At 38.8% G+C, this 22,075-nt stretch overlaps 1 protein-coding gene across 1 annotated transcript in view; it reads left to right on the forward strand.

Annotated features, from left to right (window-relative positions):
- CNTNAP5 (contactin associated protein like 5) overlaps positions 1 to 22,075 on the forward strand; it is an 885,765-nt gene that overhangs the window by 525,715 nt on the left and 337,975 nt on the right. The window contains exon 11 of the mRNA XM_030800870.1: positions 1,864 to 1,970. Within this exon, the coding sequence (XP_030656730.1) occupies positions 1,864 to 1,970 (107 nt within the window). The remainder of the gene's footprint in view (positions 1 to 1,863; positions 1,971 to 22,075) is intronic.

Below are 22,075 nucleotides of genomic sequence, written 5' to 3' on the forward strand. Positions count from 1 at the left end.
CAGGATCTCCTCAGGACATGCCTGGAGAAAGAAATCCTTACTTGGATGAGGACATCAAGGCTCTAAGTTTTTGGAACTTCCCTCCCAGCACAGGCATAGAGCAGGACAGGATCTCGGAGTTACCCAAGAGAAAATCCTGTGGCCTCTGCTGTCCACCAAGACCAGGAGAATGGGTGGGAATAAAGAGGAGAGGTAGAATTTGAACAGAGAGAGGACCACTTTTTGTTTGTTTGTTTGTTTGGTTGTTTTGTGTGAATACATCCCATAGCAAAACTATGGGTCCTTTATTTAAATCTTTCCTGTACTTTAGGCTATCGTTGAATACCATAAAGTTATCAACAAGCTTTTCCCAAACATAAGCCCTGTCAGCACAATTGTATGTTTGCTGTGCTGAGCAGAAAATTTCTAATAATATATTTGAACATATGCAGGAATATTAGTTTCTGGGATTTGAAACAATCATTGCTAGAGGCTTTCCTACCTATATAGAGCAGTCAGAGTAAATCATCTTACTTTTGCTTGCCTCAGATTCTTAGTGGTTTAACAATGAACCCATTTATTGTATTATATACCACTTCTGTAACTTCATTGCTTGCACCCTCTCTCTTTTTAAATTCGCGGAATTTATTTTCCTATACTATCTCAGGCCCTGTAAAGATTGTTTTCAAAAATTATGGTATGTATCATTGTTTTTACTCTTAATTTTATTCACTACATTTACTGAGCACCAGCCAGGTTATCTCTTAATGGCGGCAGAATATGAGGTGCGAAGAACCGAAAGGCACCATGTAGTAAATGGGATTTGAACTCAGATACATGTCTCCCTAAAGTCTGATTTCTGTCTGGAAGAAATAAATGTTACCTCCACTCCCATTAGCCTGACTAAGTCTAAAGATTTTTCCTTTCCACTATTTTTGAAATTTATAAAGGCTGTGTTTTATTTTGTGGTGTTCATGCATCGTATCTTAAACTTTTACTTAATCCAGTCCTGGTCTGTTATAATCATGTTTGTCCACATCATTTGTTGTAGTTTTATGATAGTCCATTAATTTTATGTACTACAGATTTCCTAAGTAATTTTCTAATGTTGGACACTTATGTTGATTCACTATTATGAATGGCATCATTGTGAATAACACTAATTAACATATATATTTTTCATATTTCGAACAATAGCCTTAAGACAGGGTCATCTCAGTGTGATTGCTGATTCAAATTATATAAATATTTTATGGAGTTTTTTATGTGTGTGGTAAAAATATTTTTCAGAATAGCCATATTATTTTGACCTTAAGTAGTGAAGCCTTTGTTTTAGGATAGCATTTATACTTTTACAAATGATAAAATATCCTTACATTTTAGATGAACAAGTATCATCTTTTCTAATTTCATGTTGTCTTTGTGCAGTTTAAAATAGATACCTGGTCATCCCCAAAAGAAAAGCATGAGGACAATGACCTCAATTATCTGCCTCTCCTTTAAAAATGCAAAACCATTAAAAAATGTAAAATAATTATCTTTATATGTTTTATTTTTTGGTAAGCGAAAAACCTTACAAATTCTGACCACTTCAAATTAACTTTAAGTCAACATGAATTTGCCTCAATATTAACATCCTTAACTTAAATACTTACATCAGCTTTGAGACTTTCATTGTCCAGTAATGCAAGGTGATTCTACCTTTTGTGCTAAAACTGTAATATTCATACTATTTTGATGTCATTCAATCTGCCTTAGGTATGGGAGTATAGCAAATCAGTATCTACTATTAATTGAGGCAGTTGGATATGAGACATTTTTGCTTTCCCCTTTCTGCCAAATGATTTGGTTTATTTTCTTTTCTTTTATGTTTTCTTTCATTAGGTGTTTGCCAAACTACTGTGAACATGGAGGAAGCTGCTCCCAGTCCTGGACTACCTTCTATTGTAACTGCAGTGACACAAGTTATGCTGGTGCCACCTGCCACAACTGTGAGTAGGTTGATCATTTGCCCCTGGTGGGATGGACAAAACTCCAGGAATACCATTGTTAACTTCAGGATTTATTTAGCATGGGGCAGGCATGTTTTATTCACTCATTCAGAATGTGTTTTAAGAGGTTATTATATACCAAACACTTTGTTGGGCTCAGAGGATGCATGGATACAAGCCATATTCTTGTGGAGTTTATGGTCTACCAGCAAGACAGACAGGAAATGAGATCATGATAGTACAGTTGAATAAGTTTAAGGTGGAAGCAAGGGAAGGTGCTGTAGGCACACAAGAGGGAGCTATTAAGTCAATTGCATTGCCTTGGTGAGTTGTTAGGTGGCTATAATAAACAAACTAACATCTCTGTGGTCTAAGTAACAAGGTCCATGCCGTGCCTGTGTCACATGCCCATCATGCATGACAGAGGCCCTTCTTCCACCTTGTCCTTGTTCTTAGATGGTAACAAAGTTGTATTATCTGGAAGATTGCTGTAGTAAGAGGAAACACAGGGAGGGGAGCATAGGGAAGCATGCGCTAGCTTTTCAAAGCTTCTACTTGGAAGTAGCAAACATTACTTCCACTCACATTCTATTGGCCAAATAAAGCCACGTGGACACACCCAACTTCAATAGGTGCTGAAGTGCAATCTTACCATGGAATGGGAGAAAACAGAACCTGAATATTGGTGGTAAGTGCTAATGACTGCCTGTCAACCCCAATGTTAGGGAGACTTCAAATAGAAGACCTGAGCTGATCTTGTTGTAGAAATATGGGAGGAAACAAAAAAAAGAAAGAAAGAAAAAGGATACTCAGAAGCAAAGAAACAAATGGAGACATAAAGCACAGGGGTCCTCTGCTCTGTGGAAAATTGGAATTTTCAAATAGTTACAGACGGCTGGAGGGTGCTGAAGGTGAGGAAGAGTGATAAGAGGGGAGACAGAGGTAGGCTAGGGTGTACACAGGATAAGGAGTGAGGGATAGAAAACAAAGAAGATGAGCCTTGATTTTTTATTTATTTATTTATTTAAATTTTTTGAGAGAGAGAGTTTTGCTCTTGTTGCCCAGGCTGGAGTCCAGTGGCACGATCTTGGCTCACTGCAACCTCCGCCTCCTGGTTTCAAGTGATTCTCCCGCCTCAGCCTCCTGACTATCTGGGATTACAGGTGCACGCCACCACACGTGGCTAAATTTTGTATTTTTGGTAGAGATGGGGTTTCACCGTGTTGGCCAGGCTGGACTCGAACTCCTGACCTTGTGATCCGCCTGCCTCAGCCTCCCAAAGTGCTGGGATTACAGGCGTGAGCCACTGTGCTCAGCCCAGCCCTGATTTTTATAATTGTATAGTCTTATTGAGACCATGGGTTGGGGGAAACACATGAAAAAGTATAGAAAGTTTGCCAGCCAGAGAAATGTATGCCCAACTATGGACTATAGGTGTGATTGAGAAAGGTAATTCTGAAATCACTGTCTGGAATTGTAGAGCATTTCATGAAAAATTAGAAATTTGAAATTGGCTTAGAAGGTAGAAGGGTAAGATAAACATTTTCTAGACATAAGAGTACAGCCAAGGCCTGGAGCTCTTCTGAGGACTCCAGTGAGAACTATCACTCAGGGACAGTTCTTGCCAGTTTTTCTTAAGTGCCTGCTGTTGTTGGGCTGGCACTTGGAGATGCAGAAAGAACATGGTAGACGCCAATAGGGCTGGAACCAGACTGAGCAAAGATAAGTAACATTGATATTCTCATCTTAAAAGACCTCTCAGCCATTTCTTAGCCTCTTCCATTCCTTCAAAGCAGGATTCACTGATGATGTCCATAGGGAAGTTTGATCAAATTAGAGAAGAACTAGTCCACTAGTCCACTGGTCATCAGGGAATGATGTGGTTATTGCTGTTAGTTGCCTGCAGAAACAAAAAAAATATTGTTTGGCTTTATAAAAAATATATCTTATTGAAACTTTTCTACTGACAAATTTAGAATTCAAAGTAACTAGAACAGTATCATTGGATTGTTCATACCACAAAGGATAAATGCTTAAGGGGATGAATACCCAATTTTCTATGAAGTGATTATTATGCATTATATGCTGGTACCAAAATATCTCGTGTACCCCATAAACATATACACCTACTATGACCCACAAAAATTAAAACTAAAAATACAATTAAAAAGAAATTTAGAACAGCAAAAAGAACAATAGAATAACGGAGATTGAATTTAAATTTTACCTAGTTCCTCTTTTTTTTTTTTTTTTTGAGACAGAGTCTCACTCTGTTGCCCAGGCTGCAGTGCAGTGGCGCAATCTGGTCTCACCGCAACCTCTGCCTCCCAGGTTCACGCCATTCTCCTGCCTCAGCCTCCCGAGTAGCTGGGACTACAGGCACCCACCACCATGCCCGGCTAATTTTTTTATATTTTTAGTGGAGATGGGGTTTCACCCTGTTAGCCAGAACAGTCTTGATCTCCTGACCTTGTGATCCTCCTGCCTTGGCCTCCCAAAGCGCTGGGATTACAGGCGTGAGCCACCACACCTAGCCTTTACCTAGTTCTTATATGTGAATACGTATATGATTTTATCAATTCAGGTATCGTTTTATTTTTTTGCAGATCCTAGGAAGAAAAACTAATGAATTATTGTGGGTTCATCTAAGGCTACAATTACATGTTTTTATCTAAAAGTCCCAGTAAACAGTGATCTCTAGGTTTTAAGTCTGGTTCCAAAAATATTATCACCAAATAGCCAAGAACACCATATACCTATAGAGAAACATTGCAGGACCCACATAAGGCTGTCCAGATTGTAATGTCAGTGCTGCTGTAACAAGTTCAGAGACAACCGAAATGGCCATCAATATAATAGCAAGACAAGGGAAACATGAAGATTTAAGTCAAAGCAACCCGAATTTCAGCCAAATCACATTACAACATTCCCGTGACTGTTAAAGCTTATTCCACTCCCTTTCTCCAAAAGTAATTTAACAATTTTTTGAGGAGTTCATCTCTATGGATACTGTTCTCCTTTAATTTACTTCATCCATCAGGCTAAAAATAGAAGATGTCGAGCTTTAAAAAAAGTGTGAAGTTGAAAATCAATGGAGGTGAAGTGCTGATTTTTAAAGGAACACTGTCAAGCCTGATGAGCAGGAGACTCAACACACAAAAACCTTAAAAATATCATTTTTTTAGCACCTTCCTATTTCCTTTTCTGTGAAATTGCCCAATGCCTACATTGTAGGCTGCAACTTTGTGAAACTCTATCTTTGCTTCTGGGCACTCAGCCAGGACAAATCAAAATCCCTTGAATATTTGTGACATTTGGCAAGCACACCTTGGTTCCCTGTGCAATTCAAATATTTGTCCTCCCTCTAACTAATTTCCCTCTTCCCCAGTTGGATGAGGACCATTGTTTTTAGTCATTTTGCAAACCAAGTGATTTCATCAGCAAGCTTGTGTCTCACTCTCAGCAAGCATGGGTCCCACTCACAGGTCAGGTGAGAGCTTCTGCAGTGCAGATGGCACACAGGGCACCCTTTGGTAAAAACAAAAACAAATAGGCCTGAAATTCTGCACTTGTGGAAATGACAGAATCCTTGCTGTGTTTGAGGGATGTCTTACTGAAGGAACTGATCACAGTCGAAACAAGAAATACAAATTCTTTGGATTAATAAATTATTTATAATAATTTCTTGAGTATTCTCTTAGTTTTGTTAAGCTCTTCGGAAATAGTCTTTTCCCCCTCATTGTTGGTGCTTTCTAGTAAATGTGAAGCAAGAGAACAGACTTAGGACAGATGGGATTAACTGCTTTTTGTCCAGCCTTTGTGGATAAGAGAGGGCCTGGGTGAGGTGGGCACAACGGACTCACTAAAGAATAACAAAATGGAAATTCCCAAAATGTGTAGACACAGCATGCTGCTGTCGAAAGTAGAGATATCTTCAGTCTGTCTTAATTTTTTTATCCTTACCTGATGATAGTTAAGGGACTTGGATATGCTAATTTGGTCACTTTTCAAACATACATCATTCAAAACTACCTTTCTAAGAAAAAGATGATGAATGTGTGGGCAATTTCTGTCCAATCTGTGGCAGCTTTCCCATGTGAAGAGGAAACCTACCCCATAAAGTGCCATTGGAGACTATTATATGATGTTTGTAAGTTGTTATGGTTAGAAAATTTCTCCCAAAGTGGTATCCTATTCTCCACAGGAGCAACTGAATAAAAACAGTGTTTGCAGTCCGCCAGATCAATCCCTGGCAACCCAACCAATGTTCAATGCCTTCTGACTCCCAGAGATAGATACCATGGTTATTAGTTGAATATAACGTGCAAGTTCAGAAGCCTGTATAATCAAAACCAAGCTTCTAAGTATTCAGGGTATATTTTGGTCATGGTATGTCATATCTACTTTATTAAGAATTCAAATTAAGATAAAAAGAAGCAGGTTTTTGATTGTGGGATATTAGGGCATAGATAGATATCATTACAACATAACAATAAAGGGATATGCATGGTGTTATTATCTCTATTTTACAGATGAGAACATTGAGGCCCAGAAAGCTTATGTACATTCCACAAGGTCTCATATCAAGTAAATGGTAGAGGTTGGGCTTTAAGCCAAGGGAATCTGCCTGTTGATGCCAGAAGCTAAATCCTGCATCTTATTCCTTCAAACAAGCAAGGCATTTGCAAACCTCTATATTACAAACTTGGTGATGGGACATTCATGACCTCCTTTATATTGCTTAAGACACAGTAGAATAGTGTGAGATCATACTTGAAAATACAGTTCTAGAAGACTGAGGGATGAGAAAGTTTTTGTGTTCTAGAATAATCATGAAAGCAATATGGAAGGAAGTAGAATGACTTGGAGGACATCTAAAATTGAAATAGACAAAAGGAAAAGGGAGGTCTGTTGAAAACAGACTGTCAAGGGCTAAGACATGATGATAGACATATATATGCTGTGTTCTGGGACAATGCAGAACTTGCCTGGCTCAAAAAAAGAAAACATGAATTGCACTAGTCATTCATTCCTGAAGGCCAAATGGGATTCCTATAAAGCACTTTCCCCTAGAGAATACTGAAGCACACTTACTACTATAACCAGAGCTTTTCACATGCTTCTGTAACACCTATAAATATTATTTTAATAACTCCAAATTATTTTAATAACACCAAAATAAATAGCCCAAGATGTTTTTGTTTCTATATTAAACCATCTTAATATTTTTCTTTGTCTTTCTGATTTTGGTGGGAGAGGCAGAGGATCTGTTTTGTTTCCAAATATTCATTATTGTAACCAGCACCATGTTAAGCATCTTTGTATTTAAATATTTTCTGGCGGGGCGCAGTGGCTCACGCCTGTAATCCCAGCACTTTGGGAGGTGGAGGCAGGCAGATTATGAGGTCAGGAGATCGAGACCATCCTGGCTAACAGGGTGAAACCCCGTCTCTACTAAAAAATACAAAAAATCACCCTGGCGTGGAGGCCGGTGCCTGTAGTCCCAGCTACTCGGGAGGCTGAGGCAGGAGAATGGCGTGAACCCGGGAGGCGGAGCTTGCAGTGAGCCGAGATTGCACCACTGCACTCCAGCCTGGGCCACAGAGCGAGACTCCATCTCAAAAGAAAAAAATATGTATATATTTTTTCTAATACCACAGGTTCTATGGCTTACTTAAACAAACCTCAGAAACCGCTTTATTGAGTCAAAAGTTCTCAATAGTTTTAAGAATCTTGATTCATATTTCCAACTTGTTTTCCTAAACTCTTATTACAGTTTACACTCTGATCACTACTTTCTGAGATCTTGTTTTACCTTCTCTGCCATTATTGTTTACTACAACTTATAAAACTTTTTTACATGTACTTTTACTAACACAGTGGCATATTAAAATAGAGATTATTACTGACCCTCATTGTGAGTTCCAGATTAAAAAAAGAGATTTTTTTTCAGATGACTTGTATTATAGGAATAAGATTGCTTCCACAGAATTTTCTTTTTTCATTCAACAAGTACTTTTTGAAAGTACATCTGATTCATTAAACTGTGAATTTAATGATTACTGTCACATTGAACAGATCCAGTAAGTGATACAAGCACTTGTCCTTGATCTTCTTGATGTTTATGTCTGATGACACTCACATGTGTTCAGGATCTTTTCACCATTTCTCAGCCTTTGCCAATCCCTTTTCAACAGTGTAGGCTCTCTGACATCTTAACAATGCCCTTTAGCTCATTTTTCAGCTTTGCAGAAGGATGTCAGCTTTCTTCCTCTTCCAAGCCTGATGTAGTGCTTCTTCTATGGGGAAGTCAATAGCCATGTATTGATTTGAAGCATATCAAGTCATCTGGCTATCAGATGCTATAGTAATCATTGCAGAGGGACAACACTTGCTTTAACAGTAGGTATATGGTCCTTTGACTGCATGTAGTTATGTCAACTACCTACTGAGACTATAAACCTATTTAGGTGAGAAAACATGCCTTACTTATACTTGTACCAGTCACATTCAAGGCTTTGGTGGCATATAGGCTATTATAGAAATGGTGAGACAGAAGATTAAGCAGAAAAAGATAATTCAGTGTGCTCTTAGTGGAAATTCCATAAGAATGGGATGATATCTGAATCTTCCCAGGGTCTCCAGCCTCTGGTCTAATCCCTGACACACAGTAGATATCCACTCTTTGATGTATACAAAAACAAATAAATGAACTTATGAGGCATGTGCACATAGCAATGTCAAGTTACTGTAGCAAGAGCATTGTTACTTTCTTGAGAAAGTGAGAAAGTGCTCAAAATAATTGACCTTTGAGCAGAGATTTGAGGGATGAGAAAGACAAAGAGCACAGACAATAGCCTCGCAGGAAGAGTGAGCTCCATGAACAAAGGCAAAGTGACATGAATGTCAAGCAACAAAGTGGGGGCTATGAGACACCTGGCATAACTAGAATTGAAGATGAAATGGGGGAGGCAGGAAGGAGATGCAGGAAATGCAGCCAGAGTAGAAAATGCAGATAATGAATTGAGAAGGAACTTACTTCTCTGCTGGCCAACTAAGAGCCAGCCACAGTTTGTTGGTTTCATTTTAGTGTTGAGGATTGGGTTGCTAATATTTGTTTGTTGTTTGCTTTGTTCATCAGTTTCTTTTTTTTTTTAAATGTAATGGTGATGGTGCTTTGGAGCATATACTGAAGATGGAAGGTGTGGGTACTAGGGACAAATACTGGATGAAATTTGTAATTTTGTGGGCAGCAAATAATGAGAACCAGCACAAGCTAGAAAGCGGGGACCTGATATGAAAGGCATATCTAAAATTGGATCAAGTAGACTTAAAGAAAAATTGAACACAGTAGACAGAAGGATGACTTTTAGCTTTTTAACTTGGAAGACCTCATGGATGCAGAATGGAGTAACTAAGTCCTGAGGTCTGTCTCAGTGTGACAGCCTAGTGTCAAATGCAGGCTCTACAATTTACAAGATATATGACCTAGGGCAAGAAGCCATGTGAGCTCCATGTGCTTTAACTTCCTCACCTGTCATATGGGGCCAATAATAGCAATCATTTCAAAGAAGTATTGTGAGGACTGAGTAAAACAATCTTCTTAAAGTATTTAGCATGGTGCCTGACAAATACAAATTTCCTGTTCCATGTTAGCTGCTGTTTAAATAGACAGAGGATGTGTAGAAAGAGGAGGAGATTTAGTAGTTGGACTTCAGTCTAGTTTGGGGCACAGTATTTGCCTGGAAAGTTTCCCACTGTGAGAATTAGCTGGAAATCTCTGGAGTGAGGTCCATGGGGAATATCGGAATCAGTGGGTGTATAGTTGCTGAAGCCTTTTGAGTAGATGAAGTCAATCACGTGTGGTAGGCCAAGTGTGGGACCTTGAAAGTAAAATATTTTAAGAGACTCAAGAAGAGATATAATCAAGAAGGAATGATAACCAAAACATATAAATAAAGTACTAAGGAAAGTGTAACCTAGGAGTCAGAAGAGGAGTCAGAAGAGGGATGTTTCAGGAATAGACTATTCATAGAGATGTCTAGGTACATAGTATCCCACCGAATACTTTTTTTTCTTTTTCTTTTTTTTTAGACAGAGTCTAACTCTGTCACCCACAGGCTAGAGTGCAGTGGTGCGATCTTGGCTCACTGCAACCTCCGCTTCCCAGGTTCAAGCGATTCTCCTACCTCAGCCTCCCGAGTAGCTAGGATTACAGGCACAGGCCACCACATAAGCTATTTTTTGTATTTTTAGTAGAAATGGGGTTTCACCATGTAGGCCAGGCTGGTCTCGAACTCCTGACTTCAGGTGATCCACCTACCTCGGCCTCCCAAAGTGCTGGGATTACAGGCCGAGTACTCTTTCATCATAATGATTGGTAATTGTTAAACGACTGGATAGATGTTTAGGGAGAAGATGGAAAAAAAGCACAATAAGGGGGGAAAATGAAATGAGAAAACCAATGAAATTCAACCTGAGGAAGCTAATTCAAAAAAAGAAAGAAAGAAATCAGTAATTTTCTGTCAGCAGCCTAAGACTGTGGCAGTATTGGAATGCACTGGAATTTGCTGATCCAAGAGAATTTGTTCATTGACGACTATCCCAGGTTTTGTCAGGATCTAGGTGATTCGAAAGCATTCACTGCTGTTGAGAGGATTTCATTCTCCTTCAGGAGAAAAAACTCCAACCTCCTTGAATCAGTTAATGAACAGTGAATGCACCGTGCAATTGAGTGCACAGGACTGCTTGTAAGGGAGAATGCTTCTTCTGGGAGGGAGAGATCTGAGCAGGCTGAACTGGATGTGAGAAAGTCTTCTTAAAAGGAAACAGCAGACACTGGGATCTGCTTGAGGGTGGCGGGGTGGGAGGAGTGGGAGAAGCAGAAAAGATAACTATTGGTTACTGGGATTAATACCTGAGTGATGAAATAATCTATACAACAAATCCCCATGACACGTGTTTACCTATGGAGCAAACCTGTACGTGTACCCCCAAACTGAAAATAAAATTTAAAAAGAAAGAAAGTCTTGTTAAAGAAGAGAGTGGACCTGGGCATAAAGGCTGGACTTGGGGAGTCAGATAGGTGTCAGAAGGGTGTTTTTCAAGGGGGGACATCAAAATAAGGACCAAAAATAAGGATGAGCACAGGGGATGTTTGGGGTTCACCCACTGCTCTAGCCTATGGGGAAAGGAATGGACATTTGTTGAGCCCTATGTAAGTGCCATATGCTGTACTCAGTGCTGAACACATGTCATCTCACATTCTCAGCTCTAGCCCTGTTAGACTCTGGCAGCTCTTCAAACAACTAGATCTTCAGATTTGCACATCTCTTGGCCACAAAGACTTCTTACCACTGTCTTTTCCTGAGGAACCTCTGTCAACTCATGCAAGAAATCTGAGTGGGCCTTTTGCAGCTATTGCTTCTTTTTGCTCCTTTAGCATCCTCTCACATAGCACTTATTCCACCATATAAAAATTGTCTGCTTCTTGTTTTTCTTTGCAAACTGCCAGTTTTCTATGCATTTCTCCTTGCATATTTGGCACCTAGTTACAAGTAGTAGATAATCGCTGAACATAAACATTATTTTATGGCCAAAATGCTTAAAGCCACAGAACCAGTGAGTTTGAACTTAGTTCTAGACGGCTTGAAAACACTTTCTCTTCACATTACAACATGTTAAGTGCAAAGAAGAGCACTCTTAAATATTTTATGGAACACAGAAGGATTTAAAAGCAAAACTAATCCAAAGACTTCTTATCAGAGAAAGGAAGGAAGGGAGGGTGTATATTCACCTTGGATTGGTTTTCTTCCTTTTGAATACATCTCAGTGATTTGAGAGTTTCCCTCAGTCATATCCTACATGTGAATTGGTTCCATTTGTTCTTTCCTTCCTCTTTCTCTATGTCTTTCTCTCCATCTTCCTCCACCCCCTTGTTAATTGAGGCTACAGTAAAGCCAACTTCAAATATTTACACTGGGTTGATAAAGAGCAAGAAATGTAATCACAAGTTTTAGCTTTGTTCCAAACCCCTACAAGCAACAAAAGATTCCAAAATATAAGTGAAGATAATTAACTGAACATAATTTAATTGTTGATGTTGCTTCCTTTGGAGAATCATTGATATTTACTTTGAATACCGAGCAAGAAAAATCAGCACCTATTTCTAATGTATTTCAATCAACAGAAGATTAATTGCCAGACAAATACAAAGCTCTAGTATGTCCCATGAGTAAGAAGTGATCTGGAATATACATACATAATAAACTCAGTATATGAAGATACAGTTTTCATTTGTGCCTCCTCTTTGAATCCAGACAGATCGAGGTTATCAATAGCTCTCTGGTATCAGACAAATTATTTAACTTCTTTCAGCCTTGGTTGTTTTTGGTCTCTAAAATAACAGTAACTCCTTTACACAATTGTTATGCGGATTAAAGGCAAGAAACAGACAACACCTAGCACAATATTTGAAATTTGGCATTTCCAGGTTAAATGGTATCTATTACATATATATAAAGTTATTTCCATAAAAGTTTAGAAATACTTTTTCATATAAGAGCCATCCTTTCTATGCTACTAGGTCATATGGCTGTTTTCTACTACAGATTTCTACTATACACTTTTTATACTATAGACTACCAAACAGAGGTTAGGTTTCGGCATAGGTGTTGCCATCAGTAGAAAAACTAAGAGGCAAAACGTCGTCAATAGAACCCTGGTGGTGGGTTGCGGGGGAAGGGGGGGTACTCCTGCATGAGTCAGATCCTCTCTGCCACAAATGACCTTAGGCAAGTCACTTACTTTTTGTGATCCATGATTCCTCATGAATACCGTGTGGATTGTATATGGTCACTAAGGAAAATTGTTTTGATTTGCTCTAGCAGCATGACTCAGAATGAGAATGTAATATAATCTCACTCAATAGTTTCTATTTCTTGTCTTAGCCATTTTATAATATTCTAACCTAAAATAACAATTACATAAACCAGATAGTCCACATCTTGTCTATAGAAAACACTAAGTATTAATTTACACTGTTACCTCAAATAGGCTTTAAAAATAAAACAGGTTAAAACATGAGGAATGTTCTGCAAGCATCACAGCTCTTTCAGCTTCCCCTTGAAGCATTTGGTATAGTTTAATTACTTGGGTTTTCATTTGGAATGAGTCAACTCAAAGAGTAATAAAAGTAGTGAGCAATAATAAAACGAAGACATCCTGTGATTGTTCAGTATAATTTATCAGTATTTTTTAAAACCATGACTGACTTGACTAAGTTGTCATGAAATGAATTTCCAGTGTGTTCATTCCGATTCATGCAAATATATTTTGACTATGTAATTCAGAGACAAAAGTCAGAATACATTTCTCTAGTCATTAAAATTCTATAACACAATAACACTGTGACCTATGTATAGCAAGTTATTTCAGCAATGTGAGCCTCATTTGTGCCATATTCAAGGGAAAATAATAGAATCTGCCCCTCAGTGATACTGGGATAAATTCATGAATCAATGGGCATGAAATCTCTCTGACAAGTATGATCATAACCCTTTCTTATAGATTTCTTCTCAGGTATTTACATCATTTTGTTCCCACTGCAACCTTGGTGTGGGAGGAGGCAAGTACGCTTTAATGTACAGAGGAAAGTCATGAGATGTACAGTGGTTTAACATGGAGAGTCCAAGGTCATTCAGGTACAACAGCCCAGCAGGACAAAAGCCTGAATATTGTGACTCTTTCCAAGATTTTTCAGCTATATCACGCTCTAGACAAGGTCAGTTGTTAGGGAAAATCCAGGGTTCTTTTAAAATATAGTTTCTGTTGTTTCCTAAAAGTGGCTTTGATTGTATCATTGTCCAACTTCAGATTCTTTAGTGGCTCTCTATAATCTTATTGAAGAAAACCCTTTACTATTTGATCTCAGTAGGTGAGGCCTTTCATTATTTGGAACCCTCTTGGGTCACAAACCATTTTCAGTCATGGCCCCGTATGTGTCCACTTTATAGCAGTTGTGATCCACTATTCATTCCCTGAGCACGTTCCGTTTTTCTTTTCTTTCCAGTATTTTGGCCTTGAAGTTATTTCTCCTGGAATGTTCTTCCTGACTTGTCTTCCAAATAATTGTCTATTCTCTATTCTACTCTATGCTCTGCTCTAGTAGTACCTCCATGTGTACAGGTGACTGCAATAATTGACTTTTGATTTTTCTCTGGCATTAGGTTGAGCTCCTTGAGGTCATGCACTTTGGCTTTTTTTGTTTTTTTTTTATGTGTTCCCAACTCCTAAACCAGGTCTGGAATATTACTCATGCAAAATAAGTATTGAGAGAATGGAGTTCTAATTTTCAAATTGTTGACACTACCTTGAAATACACTAATATCCCTTCCTTATTGAGGGAAGGTGAAAGACAGCAAATCAGATAACAGGCCACAACCTCTGTTAGGCTTTCCTTTTTAGCAATCATGTAGGAAAACTTCCCATTTTTAATTCGATGGAAGAATTGAGGATCCTGCTTTTTATTTAAAGAGTATTTCTTAAAGATCCTCACACTACGTCCCCATTTGCTCTCAAACTAGCTTATAAATGATTCTTCAGTTGGCATAGCTGTAGTTCCAGATTTTAAGATATTAGCATAAATAGGATTTTTGGATGGTTATATATATATATATATATATGCAGAAAACATAAAAAGGAGATAGAATTTTCCATTGTCATAGCAGGACATGCAACTGAGTTTATTAGTCTGTTAACAGAGGAGTTGTCAAAGTCAGTTTTCAGTGGCACAGATTTCCTGCTGGCAGCTAATGTGGTGATGAAGACCCTGGCAATCATTCCCTTGTTCCTGTCTCCTTGATTTTGCTGTCGTGATGCCTGGAAGAGGGAGCTAACATTTCTGTCTGCTAACATTTTATTTCATTACTGCATGTTAACTAAATGGGCATTCAATGGAGTAACTGTTACGTAACACATGCAGACTAGGGATGCCTGCAGCTCACAGGCCATCAGAGGAGAAGCTGGGCTCTCTGGCTTCTACTTTAACAGAAGTCTTCCATCTAATGACGTCACTGGGGGAATAGTCAAAACATAAGGAAAATAAACCTGTTCTGTATTTGGTTTTGTGTTTAATGGCAATGCAGTATGAAAAAGGAATTGTTTTTGAAGATTAGGCTGCCTTGGGTTAAATTCCAGGCTCTAACAATTACTAATTGAGTGACCTGTGGGAAATTATTCACCTTCTCAGAACGTTAGTTCTCTCATCTCTAAATATAGGGATAGTGATATCTGTGTCTTAAAATTTTTTAATAAATAAGAGATTACGCTTAGAGTGGTGGATGTAGTGCCTATATAGGAAGTGCCTGATTAAGTTTACTTATTTTACTTCATCAGTCCTCTACACTTCTACATTTTCTGGCCATCTGTGCATAGCTTTTGGACTAGTAACAAATTCTGATTTCTATGTTTGGAAGGGACTTTTGAGTACAAGTGTGTTTTCTTGCAGACTTCTTCAAATCGATGCTCTAGAAATGGACTGATAAATACCTCCTGTTATCACTGTAGTTCTCCAGTAGCTATAAGATTTATTTCTTTTAGGAAGTAAAATGTACCTTCTAACTTTCCTTAGTTTTATTTGGCTCTCAATGATCCTACTATGGACTTGCCATTTTTTCCGCAGCACTATCATCACATCTCAGTCGCTTGACATGAAGTACAATGGTGGGCTCCATATCTCCTGAAATCACTGGATTCAGAACATACCTAGGAAGAATCAGAGTGAGAAATTGCCTTTACTTATTTTAATTAGCAGGTAGTATGCTTATCATTACATTATAATATGTCCCTAAATCAGTGAAAGTATCTGATTCCACAATTTATTTTGGCTGCTGTTATGACATAATTTCATTGAGATATTTATTTTTATTAAACACCAATTCCTGTACATCTCTCCTATTTTGGGGTCACCCATTCATGCAACACAAATTTGTATCAGGCATGTATAAATATCTGTTCAAGTTTCAACAGTCAACGAAATATAGCAGATGACACTTGGTCAATTGAGGGTCTGATTCTTGTTCTCAAGGACTTTAAAATTAGCAGGAATGTGGGCAGCAGGGAGATGTGTTATATACTAAGAAAATAATGCAAGACTATACATGGTCAGAAGCTAAACTGAATACAGGAAATGGGCAAAATATAGGCACCAAACAAGGAGAAGAAGATGAGCCATGAAGGGAAGGGATGCTGGATAATGCTGGACTTGAGCCAAACCCTGTGGCATACATGGTATCTGCACAGACAGAGAATGTGACAGAGGGTCAAGAATCAAGACTGACATTAACTTAGTTGGAGTTGGGGTCAGAGGGATATGGACTTGAATAGTTTGGGGATTCTTATTAATGGAGAGAAATAATGATGATAGACAAAACTGGTATCAGCCAGAGTTCAAACAGAGGACAGAACCAGTGGGAAAATATATGACAACGATGGTCATATTGTTATCTTTAATTGACCAAGATGCTGAACATGGCCAGGCACAGTGGCTCACGCCTGTAATCCCAGCACTTTGGGAGGCTGGGATGGGTGGTTCACCTGAGGTCAGGAGTTCGAGACCAGCCTGGCTAACATGGTGAAACCCCATCTCTACTAAAAATACAAAAAAAAAAAAAAGAAAAAAAAATTAGTCGGGCGTGATGGCAGGCACCTGTAATCCCAGCTACTCGGGAGGCTGAGACAGGAGAATGGCTTGAACCCAGGAGGCATAGGTTGCAGTGAGCTGAGATGGAACCACTGCATTCCAGCCTGGGGGAAAAGAGCAAGACTTTGTCTCAAAAAAAAAAAAAGAAAAAAAAGATACTGAATATGTGAAAAAAAAAAAAAAAACTGCCCTTGCTTTCTACATTGCAACAAAGCTCGGGGGTTCATAACCTTACAACTCAAAAGGGTCTCCCCACAGTCTTGGAACTACACCCACTGGAAACCACAGGATAAAGCTCACCAGGGAATTTTCTCCCCAGAAGGAGACAGCATCCCTACTGCAGAAGGCCGAGGCAGTGGATCACTTGAGCTCAGGAGTTCGAGACCAGCTTAGGCAATACAGTGAAACCTTCTCTCTACCAAAAACTAAAAAAATTAACCAAGCACAGTGGTGCACGCCTGTAGTCCCAGCTACTTGTGGCGGCTGAGGTGGGAGGATCATTTGAGCCCAGGATGTTGAGTCTGCAGTGAGCTGAGATCACACCACTGCACTCCAGCCTGTGTAACAGAGTGAGACCCTGTCTCAAAAATAAATAAATAAATAAATAAATAAATAAATAAATAAATAAGACAACAACATCTTTGATATGGACAGCTTTTTCCCAGGATCACAGATCAAGACTTCTCTACTATCATGACACTCTTATTTCTCAATTTTTTTTTTCTTTGCTTATGCTTCTGTGAAAGATAAAAGTGACAAGGGGGTCTGTTGTGTGCACTCAAGGGATATACTTTTATTTGTGAAAGATTTTTCAGCTAGCTTTAGACATGCATAAACTTATACCTTGATAGATGGGAGATGAAGGGCCAGTGTAGGTGATAAAATTTAATGGTACATATGTTGCCTCATAATCAGTCAGAAACAGACATTGTTTTACTCCTCTTAACATATGTAATGGATCAAAAATAACACTGCCAGGAGGTCTTCACTCTTCTAGAATGGCATCATTTGTTAGGTCCTTTTTAGCATGATTTGGAGTAAATGAGGCAATGATTAGAAATTCATCCCTCATGATAAGCTCTATAGTAGATTCTATTGTAAAGGATATGGTTACACAAAATATTTTATATTCTCCCATAAAAGTTGTGCTAAATAATAGAATTGCTCTAGATTACTTACTGGCTAAACAGAAAAGTATCTGTGCAGCTGCTGGAACTTCTTGTTGTCCATGGAGAAATACATTACATCGGGTATTATAGAGATTCAGTTGTAGGAGATTAACATAGAGACTGCTTAGTTAAAACGAGTAGACTCTTAATCTAGCTCATTCTTTGATCTATTTTATTTTAGTTGGTTTGGTTTATGAGGACCCTCCAAACTCCTGGTATTATCCCCCTGATAGTCATAATAGTAGTCTCCCTGGTGCACTGTATTTTTTCAAAGTTTTAAATGTTTGCATGCAGCCTTCTCTAGAATGTGAAATGATCTGTCTTCAACTGGGATGACAAGAGCTGAAAGAAATGCATGATCATGAGAGCACCATAACCTATGAATAACATGCTGAGACCATAAACCCTAAATGACGGTCACTCAGAGTGGTGCTAAGGCCCTAAGTTTTGGTCACACTCACACCTAAGTGAGAAACTGATCAAAAGGAGGGAGTTTTTAAGCAAAATAATGGGAAGAAATTGTTATGGACTGAGTTCATGCCCTAAGCTCCAACAGACCAGACCAAACCAAAGTGTAGTCACTTATGCTAAATGTGATATAATCAAACTAAGACTTTAAGGAAATACATAGATCCTAGAACAGGCCAGGTTTTGTTCTTTTTTTGTTTGTTTGTTTGTTTGTTCCATCATAAGGAGGCACCCTCTACTCTAACGTTTCCAAAAAATAACCTGAAATCCTTGTTCCCACCTTACAAAACTCACTATTCTGCTATTTCCCAGTGGGTTTCAAGACCAAATAAGTACATTGACAATGGCGACGACGACATCAACGACTAAAGTTCTGGTCAATCTCTCAAAATTGAGAGGATAACCAAAAGCAGGGAATTGTTAAATCAAGTTTAGCCTAAAGCTGCCTCTTTACATATTTTAAGTTCAGCCTAAAGGCTTCTCTGTACGTCGTGAACTATAACCTAAACAGAGTTGTAAACAGACTGTAGCCACTCACTGAGTTTTGGCCAATCAAAGGTGGCCAACTGTTCAAACCGTGTCCAACTAAGGCAGATGCCAAGTTGTAATCAATTTGGTTGTTTCTGTACCTCACTTCCACTTTCTGTCCACATATTTTCTTCTACCATGTGGCTGTGCTGGTGTCTCTGAGACAACTCTGACTCAGGAGGCTGCATAATTCATGAATCGTTCTTTGCTCAGTTAAACATTTAAATGTAATTCGGCTACAGTTTTTCTTTTAACAAGTGCTTGCCCCCCCCTCCTCCTTACAGCCTCCACAGTGCATAACAGTTATGCACTGGTCATGATGCCCAGAAGGGTGCAGTCTCCATCTCTCTCTCTCAGCTATCCATCCCCATCTCTCAATATCTGTTTATATAGACCTATGCGTGTGTCTATCTGTTCGCCTTAACAAGGTGAGAGGACAAAACCTATGCATATGGAGTGATTTGCATGACAGTACTTGATTCTTTGCTGAATGATAAAATAGATATAAAGGAGGAGTTCAGAACAATATGGGAAGTCCTAAGGTTGGGGAATCTTTATACAGGGAGTGAGGAAAAGTGAGGCCTTACAGGATGTAGGTATTTGCATAATGTGTGGAGCACAGGGGGAATGGGAGTCATTGAAAGTAGAGGGAATGCCTGGCTCCTCAAAGGCTCTCACTGAAGGATTATGGAATGTGATGGATATGATAGGGAGGAGCACAGATCATGGGCTTGGGGCCAATGAGGAGACCAGGGGAATAGGTGGATCACAGTGAAGTATCTGCTGGGGAGGCGGTAGACAAACAGGCTGGGAGGCACTAACCCTTTGGAGAGAGAATATCTTGTTTTATGCTCTCAAATTCTTCAAAATTCTTCTCTGAACATGAGTCTTTATTAGCAAAGATCATTTCAGGTTTCTTAATTTTAAATTAAAATCATGCCAAGGTGGGAATAAAAGTGAAACAGGGAAAAAAGTAAAAGTTGAAATAATGCCTTTGTAATAGTCTCTAGTTTCCTCATTTTTCCTTCTTTAAGAAGTCCAATCCTCTAATTAGAAGATAAAGAATAAAAGTGAGTGCATAGATTCCCTTATGTGATTCTTCTACTAAGAAATCAAAGCTCTTTCATTTTCAATTTTCTAGCATGACAACATAAAACAATCTCATTAAGGACTTTGTCGAATATTGGTAAAGGTTAGACAGAGTTCAGGCGGCAGGGACAGAGAAAAAGTGTTTGAGAGTTTGAGCAAAAATTAGAAAACTTCAGATTTAAGTTTTCAGGAAGCTGAAATGGAACAAAAAGAAAGCACACAGGTAATGATCAGTCAAGAGACCCTCCCTTAAACCCAAAGACCTAGCCAGCACAGAGATGAACCAGTGTCCTGAAATGCAAACTTAATAGGAAGAAATGCGAGGTGAGGGCCATTGAGATCGCAGCCTGCTGAGGAAAGAAATTCTATTGTATATGCAGGTGACGCATCCCCAGGAAGAGAGAGATGACCTGCATTACACCATTCTCCAAAGGTGGCTGTCGTATTGCAGTGTCGATGGTACCTCAGGGAACCTATTCTCAAGTCAAAGACAGAAGAACATTCTTAAGCTGGTGCTGTTTTACAAACATGGAGGCAGGGGCTTAGGGTAGGAGTTTAAATTACTTATTAAAACAGATGGTGAAATCTCCCTGTACTTTAAATCTGCATTAAAATGAATCTTGAAAGACTGAAATCCAAGTGATCTGGAAAGACTACAAATTGAAGTTGCTGTGTAAATCTGGTGAACTTTTCAGTGTATAGCGGTTCCATGCCATGTAGCAGGAGCTTGATTTCTTTGGATCGGAAGGCCTCGGTGGCTGTGTCTCCTGTCTGTCATTTTGCAGGCATGTGGTTGGGAATCAGATGGCACAGGCAGGCAAAAAGCAGCCTCATCGGACAGTATTCAAGTGGTAGTGGTTGTTGCTCACATGCCTTTACTCACTCCAGAAACCAACATTTGACTCAAAGAGGTAGCTGATTTCCCCTGTCAATTGTCTGTTTATAATAGTTTCTGAAATGAGATTGAACTCAAGATTTCTGATAAGGACAAAAACATAATAAAAAAGCAAACTCAGAGCCTAGAAGTCGAAAGGCAGGATAAAGATCCCTGGACACTAAGCAAACTCTAAATCAAGAGTCCAGGGCTCCTGCCTACCTGGGCTAGCAGCTGGGACACATCCCTGCAAAAGGGGACTGCCAGCTTGTCTGGATGGCCTTGGAAGTGATCTCAGGCTCTGTGCACTGAGCTGGGGCAGACCAAGTTTCAAAGGGCTCAAAATTTATATAATTCATGAAAGTTTTTTTTTTTCCTAAATTATTTTTGGAATGAGAAAAGAAGTCACTACAAATTACTAACATTTTAGGAAAAAGACAATACCACAGATATTTGCAAATTTTAGAACAACATAATGTTTTAATTAACTTCTTGACACAATTTTATAACACTTTTATTTCCTTACAACTTTTGGCTAGTGTTTGATTGCTTCCCTATATGATGATTTTGTTTAAAAAATTGCAGAAAATAAATAAGTAATTCAGTTTTTCCTCTAGTATGGTTGATAAAATCATTTCTTAAAAAAATATTCATAGTTTCAAAAAGGCTTTTTTTTCCAGCTTCACACCTCATTATTGATGATGCCACATAAACTTTTATGACTGTGATTGAAATTGGGGATACCCCTGTGAAGTTCCATAGATTAGATAGTAAGATTTATTAGAATTTCCACAGACCAGCTTCTGTTTCTGTACATTTCACACTTGCTTCCCTACATGACCTACACTCTTCCATTGCTGGTGCTACAGGAGACATCTCTATGGAGACATGACCTCTGGCCCTGCACCATTTTTCTCTGATGCTGGATGACTTTGCATAGCAAGGAGCATCAGTACTCAGGGGAGCAACTCCTCAAATGCAATGGCTAACAATCCATGTACATAGCCGGGAACGACATGGTTATATGCCACCAATCTAAACTAAATATATATCCACGGCATAATTTCCCCTCACTGGATCTTAAAATTTCTTTGGCCTCTCTAATGCCACATGGCTTGCGAAGTGTAACAGTGGGAAGGGCAGGGGAAAGAGACAGTAGTATTAACCCATTGCAGTTCAATATTTTGTTTTTAATGATTGCCATTAAAATAACTTTTGCAAAGTTTAATAGCTTTATAATGTGTCAACACAATTTGACTGAACTATATTCCAAAGA

The sequence above is a fragment of the Nomascus leucogenys genome, chromosome 20 (genome assembly GCF_006542625.1).
Source record: "Nomascus leucogenys isolate Asia chromosome 20, Asia_NLE_v1, whole genome shotgun sequence".
NCBI classification, from domain to species: domain Eukaryota; kingdom Metazoa; phylum Chordata; class Mammalia; order Primates; family Hylobatidae; genus Nomascus; species Nomascus leucogenys.